The sequence below is a fragment of the Salmo salar genome, chromosome 18 (assembly GCF_965601325.2).
Source record: "Salmo salar chromosome 18, fSalSal1, whole genome shotgun sequence".
NCBI classification, from domain to species: Eukaryota; Metazoa; Chordata; class Actinopteri; order Salmoniformes; family Salmonidae; genus Salmo; species Salmo salar.
This window is the reverse complement of record NC_138308.1, coordinates 8,291,272-8,304,943: the sequence shown is the minus strand read 5'-3', so window position 1 is coordinate 8,304,943 and position 13,672 is coordinate 8,291,272. Positions and strand designations below refer to the sequence as shown.

Below are 13,672 nucleotides of genomic sequence, written 5' to 3'. Positions count from 1 at the left end.
TCAAACTTGAGCCATGACTGCCTTGTTAAATGCTTATTTTCTCATTAAACATTGCTCTCCTCCCTCTGTATACAATAGGTTTCCAGTCTTTTGGTTCTTGAATGCCTCAGAGCTCAATCTTTTCCTGAACACAACTGAAAAACAAGTATTGGTCCTCTTCTCTATTTAAGCAAACTAGGAACACACAAAAAAAGCAGAAAGTAAATGCGGCAGTCTTACCTGTGCAACAATTAAACATAAAAAGCACCAAAGACTGAAAATAAGAGTCACAATGTGAAAGTAAATGGTTTATTTTACGGCTATTGTTAAACATAAGACATTTGAAGTAAATATTTAAATTAGCAGTTTCTGTGATTTCTCTTGTAAATGTTTAATTTCATTTTGTTCAGCAAACCTCACCATTTCTATAATTTAGGCTGTAAAAATTTAATTTCAAACAAGTAAAGTGGTCTTGGAATCCACTAATTTGATCTATTTTCTTAATTTAAGACAAAGGGCATATTACAAGCATATTCATCCTCATACAATAGACTATGAGAATAGAAAATCAATACTAACAAAGAACCATATACAATATCAAATCAAAAAGCATTGACATGGACAAACCTGATGGAGTATGATGGTTTCAGAAAGGTTTATTTTTCATTCCAACCAATCCATTAACCTGGTGGAACCGGCCTGATCACTGCATTCACCATTCCATTTCACTTACGTGGAATGAACGCAGCAACCAGGGTGGTTCCACCAGGTTACCAACCCATTGCATTAATGTAAAATCTGTTCTGGGTTTATCCCCATGGTCTTGTAGATCTCTTTCAGGAGTAGTAGGGCTGTATCTTCAGACTCCCTGTGGGGGGGGGGGGGGGGGGGAAGGAACAACTAAATCAATATCTGCAGACGGAATTATTTTTCAAAACTAGAATACCTCAACTCAAAATAGATCAGCTGTGTAGAGAAGACAAACGTAATCCAGGTCTTAGTCTCGGGTTCAAAACTCAAGCAGTAGACACAAAATCGGAGGTAAAGCTCTTGAGAATAATATGACATCATTTGATGAAAATGTTATGGCTAAATGTTAATCAATCAGCAGCTATAAACAACCACACACAAGTATGACATGTGGAGTACCCAAGGGGCAGAATGAGATGATTGGCCACCCAGCCATGAAATCTATTCAACAGTGCACGTTGATCAACATTTCCTGTTCCACCTTAATATATAAAAAAAGGGCCAGAGTAAGCAGCAGAGCTGATTTTCATACCAGTAGCACAGGTGACTCTGCAGGGCGAAGAGGTACTCGTTGAAGCTCTCGATGGGCTTCTCCTGTAGGACGTAGTCAATGCGGTTCCCCCCGTTCAGCATTCCTATTTTCACCTGGGGCTCTTCTTCTCTCAGCAGCTCAGGACTCTCCACTATCCTGTGTTCTGCGGCTAACCAATGTTTTGACGTTTAAATAAAGTTGGTTTTTAAAGCCCTATCCCAATAAACCGAAAGAGCAATATTTCATGACTTACTTAAATCACTCTTATACTCACCATCACTGTGTGCATGCTTCTCCTCCTCCTCCTTGATTTGATTGGCCACCATGGCGAGCTCGGCTGCCAGCTGGGCGTTGGAGGTGTGAGCACGGGCGAAGTCGTTGAGGGTCTGCCAGGCACTCTTCAGGGAGCTGATGAAACCGTGCTTCAGGTCTGAACCCATGCGGGACAGACTCTCCTTCAGCTCTGCCACACACACAAAACAATCCATGATTGTAAACTTCACTGACATAAATTAAACATACTACACTTTGCAATCCTGGTCTTCCAGGACTGCTCTTTGTGTTCTGTTGGTGAGGTTTCACTCTGCCAAGATCTGAGTCATTGTATTTGATTTACTTCTTGTAATTAACCAGTGTTTGCACTAGGATTTTTTCCCAGCAGTGGTGGCAAGGGGTATGGTGGTAGGTGCCAGGCGCAACGGTTTGTGTCAAGAACTGCAACGCTGCTGGGTGTTTCTAGCTCAACAGTTTCCTGTGTGTATCAAGAATGGTCCACCACCCTAAGGACATCCAGCCACGTTGACACAACTGTGGGAAGCATTGGAGTCAACATGGGCCAGCATCCCTGTGGAGTCCATTCCCCAACGAATTGAGGCTGTTCTGAGGGCAAACTGGGTGGGTGCAACCCAATATTAGGAAATGGTTGTTCATGTTTTGTACACTCAGTGATATATATAATTAAAACATTCTCTCTCCCCCCCCCCCCCCCCCCCCCAGCGGTGGCAAGAATAAATATAGGGGAAACACTGTTCCTCGGAGACCAGGGTCTGATTAGTCATTTTCAAAGACAAAATGGGAAGAGACAGTGATGACAATGGTAGGGTTCACCTGGCGATGGTAATAAATAGAACACAAATCTGAAGATAAAATAGCCAGTGGCGAATCTATAGTTCCATACCGAGATGCAGCCTCTTCCTCCCTTTGTGATGTGGAATCAGAACAGGTTTCAAGTCCAGGTCTGGCAGGATCATGGGCTCAATCCTGTAAGCAACTGGGTCCAGCTAAAACAAACAGTTCCAACAAGCAGTTCGAGCAAACAGATATTTTAACATTTTGATAAACTATTTATTACACCCTTCCATATCAATTCATGTATTTGCTACTCTGATCTACTTTAATTAAAACACATTGGCATTAACCATGTCACAGTTCAATTAAATGTATTTATAAAGTCCTTTCTACATAAAGTTGTCACAATGTGCTTTATAGCTGACAGTGGCAAATCCTGTCACATTCGGTATGTCATCTGCATGCACACCCATACTCCGCTCAGAACACTTGTGAGGAAGATTGGCTAACCGGATGGTAAATGTTGAAGAATCCCTTGCAGGTGGGTAGCTGGTAGTTTTCCTCAATCTTCTCCAGGCCTCGCACTGTGAGGAACATCCCTATGGGAGATCCCAGGGCAAAGAAATTCACCGGTTCAAAGTCCAGAGTGTGGTACACCACCGACACCTATGGGGCAGAACATCAACACCAGACAGTGCTTTTATTTGTGCCCTGATGAAAATGTATGCTTATGCATTGACATTACAGAAAGGCTGTAGGCTAACGTCATTACTCCACGCTAACGTCATGTTGTAAGGTCGGGATTCAATCAGATCAGTGGGACTCCCGCGCTAGCTGACAAATGATTAGCTTTTCATTACTTTTGTTTCGGCGTGTCGGATGTGTAACTTGATCTCCACTTATAAGAAGCATTTAAACATTATCTCACATTACTTTTAGAGTAACATTTAGTTTTCAACAGCGGATATTTGTATAAATTTGCTGTCTGTCTCTCCTACATTTGCTTTGATCTCCAGCTGACCCATAGTAATGAACATGTCAGGAGGAGACAGCGTTTCTCAGCCAGTCGAATCATGAATCAGCTGGCATCATTTTTATGGATATATACAAAGATGTAAATTGAAAAAAGGTGAAACAAAGTGCAGCTGGTTTGCAGTCTTTCCAGCTGCAGTTTGAAGTGATTGTGTTAGCGGTGTTGTTGGCTAGCTCCTCTGAACAACAGTGTCCTAACGAGAGAGCACATTGTCTATGCCAGGTGAAATCATGCCTCATTAGCTCATTGTTATGGATGTATCCAAATAAATGTCACTAGAAAACAACTTTCCAGTATTCAAACAGCTGTAACACGGCTGCGACTCGGTGCATCCAACTGAAATGTCTGCGATCGGTAACACCAGGGGTCGCTTGAGGATTTGACAGCTCTAAACGCAGTTACACCTTCGACACCGCCTAAACAAAAGCAACGAAGAGTTACGCGGGTTACGCTGATCTGATTGAATCCTGGCAGAGGTTTAGGTTTACCTGTCCAGTGCCAACTTTGAAGTAGTTGTAATCCACATGGACGGACGAGTAAGTCCCGCCAACAGGAAGCTTCGTGGTGCCGGGCCCTGGAAGGGACTCACTTAATTGGGCGGGGACGACCTCTTGACTGGCCACCTTCACTTCTGCTGCCTTCTTATCTCGTGCTGCCTGACTTGTTGCCTGACGAAAGGAGTCCCGAAGATAGAAGGTACACGAACACAGAAGATTATGTTCAGTTGACACAGTTTTAGCCATCACTGGGTTGTGTTCAGTACGGCACACTGTAGTGAAACATTTTGGAATAGATCAAATGTTGTATTCTAAGTTCAGGTTGTACCAGCCCATTTCAAAACATTTTCTTCCTGTTGAACACAACACTGGTGACTGAGAGACAAAGACGATTAAATGCTCACCTGCTTAATTGCTCTTTCTTTGACAAATTTAGCAATTTTCTTCCTTGGCCCCAATGGAATTCCCATCTCTTTCAGGTCCTCAACTGTGCACATAAGCTAACAAAATATAGAAAAGAGGAAATTAATCAATCAGACGTAATTTCACAGTGGGATTTGGACCATAGATTGTAATCACCAATTCTAGGAAATGGCCTAGGGAGGCATTGTAATACAATTGAATCATTTACTTTCCGTTTCTGGGAAATTTCACTCAAAAGTCAGTTATTTTCAGGCCTCAAATGTGTTTGTTTTTTTTACCCAAGGACATTTGTTTTGTAGATCCATATAGCTATATCCTTATAGACACAATCCAAAATAAATGTTAAAGATGAGCACTGTAATATTATCTTTTACATTCATTTCAGATATGAATCATTTAGGCATTAAGCTGGATCTGCACAACCAATGCTGTGGCATGTGGACTCACCTTGACTTTTGAGGTCTTAAAACATCTGACATACGTTATTTTGGAGTGTAATGTCTCTTTAATAGTGTCATAAGCAATGTTCCCTAATTATTTTCATCACTAAGCAAATTTCAGGCCTGCTGAGCGCAAACTTGAAAGTTGTGCAAATTCTGGCGTGCGTTTACTGTGAACATGGAGGCTGCACCCGCTTTAAGTTAATTTTAACAGTGGTCAAGTAGGCTACTGTGGCTATTTGATCATAATGCAGGCCTACCAGAGTCGCCTACCATAAACTATGGAGAAAATGCATTTCATAACATTTTAACAGTTTAGCTGTTCTATCATTCAGCCTACAGTAGCAGCCAATGTGTGGTGTTCAATGTGAGGCCTACATTCCACGAGACTTGAAGAAAAAAAACATGCAGGGCTTGACATTAACCTGTTTATCCACTTGTCCTTCAGACAAGGTGGTGACTGAAAATGTAGTGTTGTTTGATGCAAGAAACCACTTTACTAAATGCATTATTCCCATAACATTATTACAGAGAATCAGACAAATTATGCTACCCTCTGCCTATTGGCTGCTAAGCTTATTCAAGCCTGTCTCAAAATACAACACTGCCCGTTTAAGACAAAAAAAAAAGCTCTTTACCTGACCTGCTTTTCAAAGATGTACATGTTTTGTGCTCTTGTAGGAAGCAATCACTCCCCAATTGCTGACTACAAATGATCTATAACTGGGCTAATAACTCACTAACTAGGAAAGGATATGAACAAATGTGCACGTCGCTACATGTAGCTCTCGCTTTGATCTCAAAACAAGTGCAACTACTCACGACTGCTCATGCTGTAAAAACAGTCCAGTTCAAAGTGAATGGCACAGATCCATATGTGGCAATGGTCTATTTGCATATAGCCCTACTGCAGCTGATTGGTTATTGCGCACCAGTCTGTGTAGAGTATGGGTCTGAGTTGTGTCTGTCAATGCAATATAATCCTACTCCGAGGCGTTCTGCCTACAATCTCTTGCATAGTTAGTTTCGCATACTAAGTCTAGCATCGTTAGTTTTGTTTCAGTATGTTGCATTGAAAGTGGCTAATATTGCATTGATTCGGTCCCAATTGCCACAGTAAAGGGAAACGTTGATAGTGTCAACTAACGGGTAAAACTCTAGGAAGTCGGGTAGGGGCGGCAGGTAGCCTAGTGGTTAGAGCGTTGGACCAGTAACCGAAAGGTTGCTGGATCGAATCCCCGAGCTGACAAGGTAAAAATCTGTCGTTCTGCCCCTGAGCAAGGCGCCGAAGACGTTGATGGCGATTTAAGGCAGCCCCCTGCACCTCTCTGATTCAGAGGATTAAATGAGGAACTGACTGTTGTACAACTCCTCCTTTCCTTTCCCCTGAAGTTCAATCTCGTGCTTCTCTGTGCTCGCTGATATTTCTTCTGTGAAGCAGCTTAATGGGAACATAGGTCATAAGAATTTAAAGTAAATATCAATAACTACAGTATATGGGTTCATGACAAGCAGGGAGTGTTCTTACAAAAGATTCAAGGTCAATCTTCTCCTGTTCTAAAGTGCTCTGGTACTCAGACAGGCCCAGATGTTCCAGCGATGCAGAAAGATCGGCAAACTCCTCCCCTTCCTCCTTAGGCTCCTCCCCTACAGCAGCAGGTGGGGTAGCAGCAGCGGGGTGAGCCACCTGCTTTAAGGAGAAGAGTTACACTCTCTGGTGTCACCGAAATAATGAAATAAACAATGTTTGGATAGCTATGGACCAATTACCTGTTTGTTGCCTGCAGGGTGGCCCCCATTTGCAGTTGACATGGTTTGCAAAGGTGAGACATTCTTCTGGTTTGACAGCAAGTCAAAAAGTATGAGGGAACCTGCAAACACACAGAGAGCCAGGTTTGTCCAAATCTTTCTCACATGACTTAGCTAAAAGTATGAACACTTTGGGCTGGTTTCCTGGACCCAGATTAAGCCTAGCCCTGGACTAAAAAGCACTTACAATAGAGATTCTCAATTGAACAAAGTTTTTCTTTTAAGCCAGCACTAAGATTTCATCTACCGTAATTTCCGGACTATTAAGCGCACCTGAATATAAGCCGCACCCACTGAATTAAAAAATCTATATTATTTTGAACATAAATAAGCCGCACATGTCTATAAGCCGCAGGTGCCTACCGGTACATTGAAACAAATGAACTTTACACAGGCTTTAACGAAACACGGCTTGTAACGAAAATAAATAGGCTTTAACGAAACACGGCTTGTAACAAAAATAAATAGGCTTTAACGAAACACGGCTTGTAACAAAAATAAATAGGCTTTAACGAAACACGGCTTGTAACAAAAAATAAAAAATGAGCAGTAAGCTTTAGTTGTCTTTTTGCACTGAGTCAATTCCTCGCGCTGCTGTTTCCAACGTCTTATCATCGACTCATTAAGACCAAGCTCCCGTGCAGCAGCTCTATTTCCTTTTCCAACAGCCAGATCAATCGCCTTCAACTTGAAAGCTGCATCATATGCATTTCTCCATGATGAGGGTGACAAAATGCCTACCGTAGTCAGAATGATGGGAAGTTTGAGAGCGCTCGATTTAATCTAAACAGTAAACAAAAAAGTTGTTTGACCTTAACCCGTTCGGCAATTTCATTGGTCTAATGAAAGCTTCATGCCGCCAAAAAACCGAGCACATCACAGAAAGTGTTTTTTTGGAGAAAAAAAAATTGAAAGCAGGAAAAATCCATATATTAGCCGCGTCATTGTTTAAGCCGCGAGGTTCAAAGCCTGGGAAAAAAGTTGCGGCTTATAGTCCGGAATGTACGGTAGGTCCAGAAAAGTGGCCCTTGGTGTCTGGCTGTTTGTACCTAAACTGTGTCCGGATACCGAGACGCCTCCTGTGAAGTCTGGATTCCGCTGCATGAACAGGGCATAGATCCTGTTCATCTCCAGGGCAACTGTGTCCATGATGGTCTGGCAGTAGGTGGGACTGTTGTAGAACAGCACGTCTAAGAGGGTCTCGTTAGTGAAGTGACGCAGACGACCCGTGCTGGGCAGGGTGATCTTCTTTATCCTCCTAAAACAACAGTAGGAAAAGGTTTGAGTCAGAGTGGGAGAAATTGGCTGTGTCTGATTTACAAGCGCTCAAATCCTTGCTTCCTCCATCCTTCTTTCCTCAATTCCTCTCGAAGCGTATTGGAGGACAGGATCTGAGGTCCATCCTACGGGCGGGAGCATTAGCAAGGATTTGACAGATAGTAATGTTCACAGACACAGCCATTGTGTGGTTACATTTGTAAAAGCTTGCCGCTCACGTCAGCACAGATTTTTCGTGATACAATATAATTTCCCGATCCCACAAAGAACAGGACGCATTCCCAAGTGTATGAACGTCCTTAAAATTCCATTATGGTTCACTTCCACCTGAGACTTACCCCACACCGGTTTGTTGCCAATGTTTACAGTACATTCGGAAAGTATTCAGACTCCTTCCCCTTTTCAATATTTTGTTACAGCCTTATTCTAAAATGGAATAAATATCCTCATAAATCTACACACAATACCCCAAAATGACAAAGCGAAAACAGGTTTTTATACATTTTTGCAAATGTATAAAGACACTGAAATACCTTACTTACATTAGTATTCAGACCTTTGTCTGCAGCATTGCACCATTAAAAATGTCTGCAGCATTGAAGGTCCCCAACAACATAGTGGCCGCCATCATTCTTAAATGGAAAAAGTTTGGTACCAACAAGACTCTTCCTAGAGCTGGCCGCCCGGCCAAACTGAGCAATCGGGGGAGAAGGGCCATGATCAGGGAGGTGACCAAGAACCCAATGGATCACTCTGACAGAGCTCCAGAGTTCCTCTGTGGAGATGGGAGAACCTTCCAGAAGGACAACCATCTCTGCAGCACTCCAGCAATCAGGCCTTTATGGTAGAGTGGCCAGACGAAAGCCACTCCTTAGTAAAAGGCACATGACAGCCTGCTAAAGGACTCTCAGACCATGGCAAACAAGATTCTCTGGTCTGATGAAACCAAGATTGAACTTGAATGCCAAGCGTCACATCTGGAAGAAACCTGGCACCATCCCTACGGTGAAGCATCGTGGTGGCAGCATCATGTTGTGGGGATGTTTTTCAGCAGCAGGGACTGGGAGACTAGTCAGGATCGAGGTAAAGATGAACAAAGCAAAGTACAGAGAGATCCTTGATAAAAACCTTCTCCAGAGTGCTTAATCAATTTTAGAATAAGGCTGTAAAGTAACAAAATGTAGAACAAGTCAAGGGATCTGAATACTTTTGAAATGCACTGTATGTTAATATATAGTGAGGGAAAAAAGTATTTCATCCCCTGCTGATTTTGCAGAGGGGTCAAATACTTATTTCCCTCATTAAAATGCAAATCAATTTTTAACATTTCTGACATGCGTTTTTCTGGATTTTTTTGTTGTTATTCTGTCTCTCACTGTTCAAATAAACCTACTATTAAAATTATAGACTGATCATTTCTTTGTCAGTGGGCAAATGTACAAAGTCAGCAGGGGATCAAATACTTTTTCCCCCTCACTGTGAGCTCCAGTGTTATTATTCGGGAATTGCTTTTCCATCAGGAGTGTGACACTAAAGACTTGGGGGGAGCAGAATGTGAGAAGGTGTTAAGCGTGGAAGTTGTTAACCCATGTTCACAGTTAGCCATTATGTTAATGCAAGCAGAAAAGTACCAGTGGCCTGGCCTTGGCTCCCAAGTCAGAGCAGGTCCACTGGGCCATGGCCCAGTGAGACACCGGAGCCGGGCCATGGAAGTGGAAACAAAAGTCTGAGCCTTTTTTCGTCTCCTCACCTGTCCACCCCTGTGGCGTCCCCATGCAGGGCCGTGTGCCACTGAACAGGAAGGAACTCCACTCGACTGATGACACGCTCGTCCTGCGCCTTCTTAAAATGACTCTGCAGCAGCTTCAGGGAAACACTCCGGAAGTCATCCACTGTGAACACAAGCAACACACATTTCTAATACTCTATCTGGGTTAGTATGGAGCAGTAAATGGATATTCAACAGAGTTACATTCAATACACTTTAGGGGCATTTGCTTGGCATAGTAAGAAACACCATGACAGGCAGAACATACCACAACCTATACCATTCATGGCATAAACAAACACATCCAATATATGATATGAATATAGAGCTGGGCAATAACGGAGACTTAATGAGCCATGTGGAGCGAAAGATCACACATACCACACTCCACCATGCTCCTAAACCTCAGGTCACAGACTGGACCGATGCCATGCACCATGAACACCAGGTGATCCACCTGAGGGAGCTCCCCATCTGGAACTTCATCATGGTCATCATCAATGCCCCTCTTGACCACCCTGGGTCTGGTCTGTCCATCCTGGGTTGTACCCCACTCGTCCGGCATGGCGGATGGCTGGAATTGCACTATCACCTGTAAAAAGACAAAAAGAACCTCTTCACAAACTAGAAATACAGTCGCGTCTGGGTCGGCAAAACAACAAAGTCCACTCAAAACCATGATATGTTATTTTTCGTTACGGTCTTGTTCAGTGTTCACGATTGGTAACTACCTGGTGCTTGTTTTAATGAATTTCAAAGAAACAAACAAGTTATTCACAAGTTATTACTATTTCATGTTTTAGTAAACACCTGGTAATTATGCATTGTAAAATGAAGTCACACAAACATACCTTTGGATTGTGCATGACAATGGTTTCCCCTGATGGGAACTCCAGTCGACGGTGCCATTGGTTGGTTGACACAGCTTTCTTATATTCTCCCTACGTAAAGACAGCCAATCAAACAATGCTCAGATATAATAATATTAATCTCTCAGTCCACTCTCAGGGCTACCCCATTGTCCAGCTGTATTCTAATCTGGGTAACAGTGAACCCTGGGTCTTGTTCATTAGGGCACACCGTAGTAAAATATAGTTAAACATTTTGCAATGGAAATCGAACACACGACATTTTCTTTAATTGCGTGCCCTAATGAACACGACCCTGGTCCTGTTTATTTTTTTCTCCCATTGATGGGACCAACCTCTAGCTTCTCGCTGAACTCCTCTGAGTAGGGGATGAAGCGGCTGTCTGTGTCTCCCTTGTAGAACCAGGTGCAGCGCCGCACCTCTGTAGGTTCCTCCTCCCAGAATACAGCTGTACGTATGCGGTCATAGAGCTGCACGTCATAGCGCCCTCCTTCTGTGCACACAATCACATTCTCAGGGTCTGGTTGCACTGGACGAGAATGAAAAAAAAATATCATATTAGATTCGATATTTCTTTATTGTCTGCTTCTCAGATATTTGCTTTACGTACAAGAAAATGCATTGCGATAGGAAAAGACAACAAAAAGATAGGCTAAACAAACACACAAATGAATGAAAAACAAAACAAAAATGACAGACTTTTGTGAGATGATTATGTATCTGTGAGTGTGCATGAATTAGGGTGGAGTTTACTAGGGCGCGCAACGAATAATGTTTCAAAACATTTTGCAATGTTTGGTGCCTAATGAACACGCCACATATTTCAAAATGGCTCTGTTTAAACAAACATGTTTTACAAATATCTAGGCCTACATAAAGAAGAGAGCTATGCAAAGTCAACTTGGATACCTAGAATATAAAATGGCTCTGATGATACTTTTTTTTTTATATAGTAGAAATCACATCATTCATCTCACCTGAATTGTAGATCTCCTCCAGTTGAATGGAGTCCAGGATACTAAAGGGAAGCCAGACGCTCTTGGACTCCACTTGTTTGCAGAAGAACCAGTGAGGCTGGACAGCCTCATACACGTTATATTGCATCATTTGATTGGCTGGGACCAGTGCTCCAGCAGTGGTGGAGTGTTGGGTCATAGGGGGTGGCCCCTGAATCTGTGTGGGAGGGGGCTGAAGAGAGAGTTAGAGGAAAAGTTAGCGTTTTTTTTTTTTACAAACAAATCTCTATTTTTGATGTAAATGGCATGTTATAGAAGAGTCCAGACACTTTCTTTGCAATTTCATTCATTTTGAGAAACTTACCCCAACCAGCGATTCACTTCGCAACAAAATGGAATATAACGTTGTGCATAAAGTACGGAAAAAAACAATTTCGTGTGCAGAACATCTAAAGACCTGCATCACTTTACTGAGAGCTTTTCAGTTTCTAAAAGGACGTATTTGGGTGTTTTTGGAGCATTTGTTTGTTTTTTCAGAGCCCCCGTACTGCACAACGGGGATGAGGAAGCAAATCACTGGTTGGGGCAAGATTTCTCAAAAAACAAGTCAAATCGCAAACAAAGTGTCTGGCGCCATCTACAACAATCCATACAAAATGTTGATTTGGTTGTAAAAAAGCTAAATTCTCCTATAAGACATTTAGAGACATTTATATTAGCCTGATTGCCAGTAGTTTAAGTCATCTTAAAATAAGAGGTTCACACCATTCACTACTAAGCAATAAACGGAGTGGAGTTGTTGTTTACATTTGTGTATGTGGAGGGTGCCGATTGGAATGTTGGCGCTTGAGAGCCCATAGTGTAGGGATTTTGCTGCATCGGTGGGCTGGATAGTGACTGGACCTCTGGAGCTGGCATATAGGGTTTGGCTCTGCTGCTGAGGGGTGTGTGACGGTATGGATTATAACTCTGATCGGGGGCTTGTGGAGGGGGTGGGGTCACTGTGTTAGGGGGAGGAGTGTATCTTCCCATGGGGTTCTGGTAAACAACACTGCCTAATGGCTGTGGCACAGCAGGGTTGGTTAGTGGGACAGGGGGTGTTGGGGCCATGCTGGCAACAATGGGGACAGAGGTTGGTCCAGATGCCACGGGGGCTACTGATAGTGATGCTGGGGGTGGACATGCCGGCTGATGTCCAATGGAGGCAAATGGGTCACTGCTGTTCACGGGACTGGAGAAGTAGCTGAATGTGGACGGTGCTTGGGTATTTCCAGAGGTCTGGCCAAGAAAGCTGTCTTCTTCTCCGACATCTGCAGAATCATCTAGGAAAAATAACAGAAATATTGAGCAACTGAGTTACATTTGAACTTGTCAACAGTCTAACTGTGAGCAATGTCAAGAATACAATGTTAATCCACCCTTTTGAGAACCTCAACTCTGATTTACTTAAGACAAATCAGATGAAACAAGGGTTATGTTGATATGAGTTTTGTTGACCTGACACTGCAGTAGCAAATATTATTATATTTATTTACTAAGCTCCCACAGAAACATCCTGATATCTATTAAATTGCAGGGATTTATAACTATTCAAATGGGCTTGTTGGCAGCTAACTAGCTAGCAGCTAGCTAACGTCGTTAGATAGCTAGCTGTCATGTTTGTCATGGGTGCCCTGCTGTGGCCCTCGCCATTATCTTACCTCCTGATAACACCGCCGGACCACTGGCCTGACTGACAGGTATGAAAGGTAGGTTGAAATTGAACTCTGGTGCCGCAGAAAACAGTAAATTTGCGCTGGAATTTGGCACAGTATTGGTTTTCCTATCAGCCATTGTCACCACCAAATTACACGTAGCCAAGCTTATTTTACAGCCAGAGCAGCATAACTTCACAAACCGGATCTCAGACGTGGTTCTCAGTGATGGCGTTTGGATAAATTCACTGATCTGTAATGCAAGTCATAAGGTCAAGTATTCCTTGTTGAGTAAGTGCTGATTGTAATCAGCTCAATGAGTCTCCGCAAGTTCTTTGCAGTCTTGATGGACCGGTTACGAAATTAAATATGAGTAAGATTCAGTGCTGCCATCTACTGCCGTGGCTGAGCTACTGCAATTAAACAATACAACGTTTACACAAAGTTTCTGATTTACTTTCTTCTCTAGTCGACAGTCAACATTAGTAACATAGCTTTTATTTAAAATGCAATAATATTACAGATATTGGCGAAAATATCCCTAAAAAGATGCAGCGACTACGAGGGCGTTGCGTT

At 42.7% G+C, this 13,672-nt stretch overlaps 1 protein-coding gene across 2 annotated transcripts; it reads right to left on the bottom strand.

The window, feature by feature from the left end:
• Positions 1 to 274: 274 nt before the first annotated feature.
• Positions 275 to 13,446, bottom strand: sec23ip (SEC23 interacting protein). 2 transcript variants are annotated; one of them, XM_014154264.3, is made up of 17 exons: positions 13,103 to 13,446; positions 12,210 to 12,724; positions 11,424 to 11,634; positions 10,782 to 10,975; positions 10,429 to 10,518; positions 9,959 to 10,169; positions 9,560 to 9,701; positions 7,581 to 7,789; positions 6,493 to 6,593; positions 6,251 to 6,412; positions 4,264 to 4,359; positions 3,851 to 4,030; positions 2,840 to 2,995; positions 2,439 to 2,541; positions 1,536 to 1,724; positions 1,262 to 1,430; positions 275 to 847 (listed from the first exon to the last, which is right to left on the bottom strand). In XM_014154264.3, the coding sequence occupies exons 1-17, from the start codon at positions 13,233 to 13,235 to the stop codon at positions 766 to 768; spliced, it is 2,943 nt and encodes a 980-aa protein (XP_014009739.3). In that variant the 5' UTR covers positions 13,236 to 13,446; the 3' UTR covers positions 275 to 765. The 2 variants fall into 2 exon arrangements, with proteins under 2 accessions (XP_014009739.3, XP_014009740.3); XM_014154265.3 differs by having other exon boundaries at positions 6,251 to 6,409.
• Positions 13,447 to 13,672: the final 226 nt, after the last annotated feature.

Excerpts from the sequence above, each read along its gene's own strand:
- sec23ip (XM_014154264.3), bottom strand. The coding sequence starts at position 13,235 with ATGGCTGATAGGAAAACCAATACTGTGCCAAATTCCAGCGCAAATTTA. Across the intron at positions 2,996-3,850 it reads TCAAAGTTGGCACTGGACAG|GTGTCGGTGGTGTACCACAC; the intron begins GTAAACCTAAAC and ends TCTGCCCCATAG. Across the intron at positions 848-1,261 it reads CAGAGTCACCTGTGCTACTG|GGAGTCTGAAGATACAGCCC; the intron begins GTATGAAAATCA and ends CCCCCCCCACAG.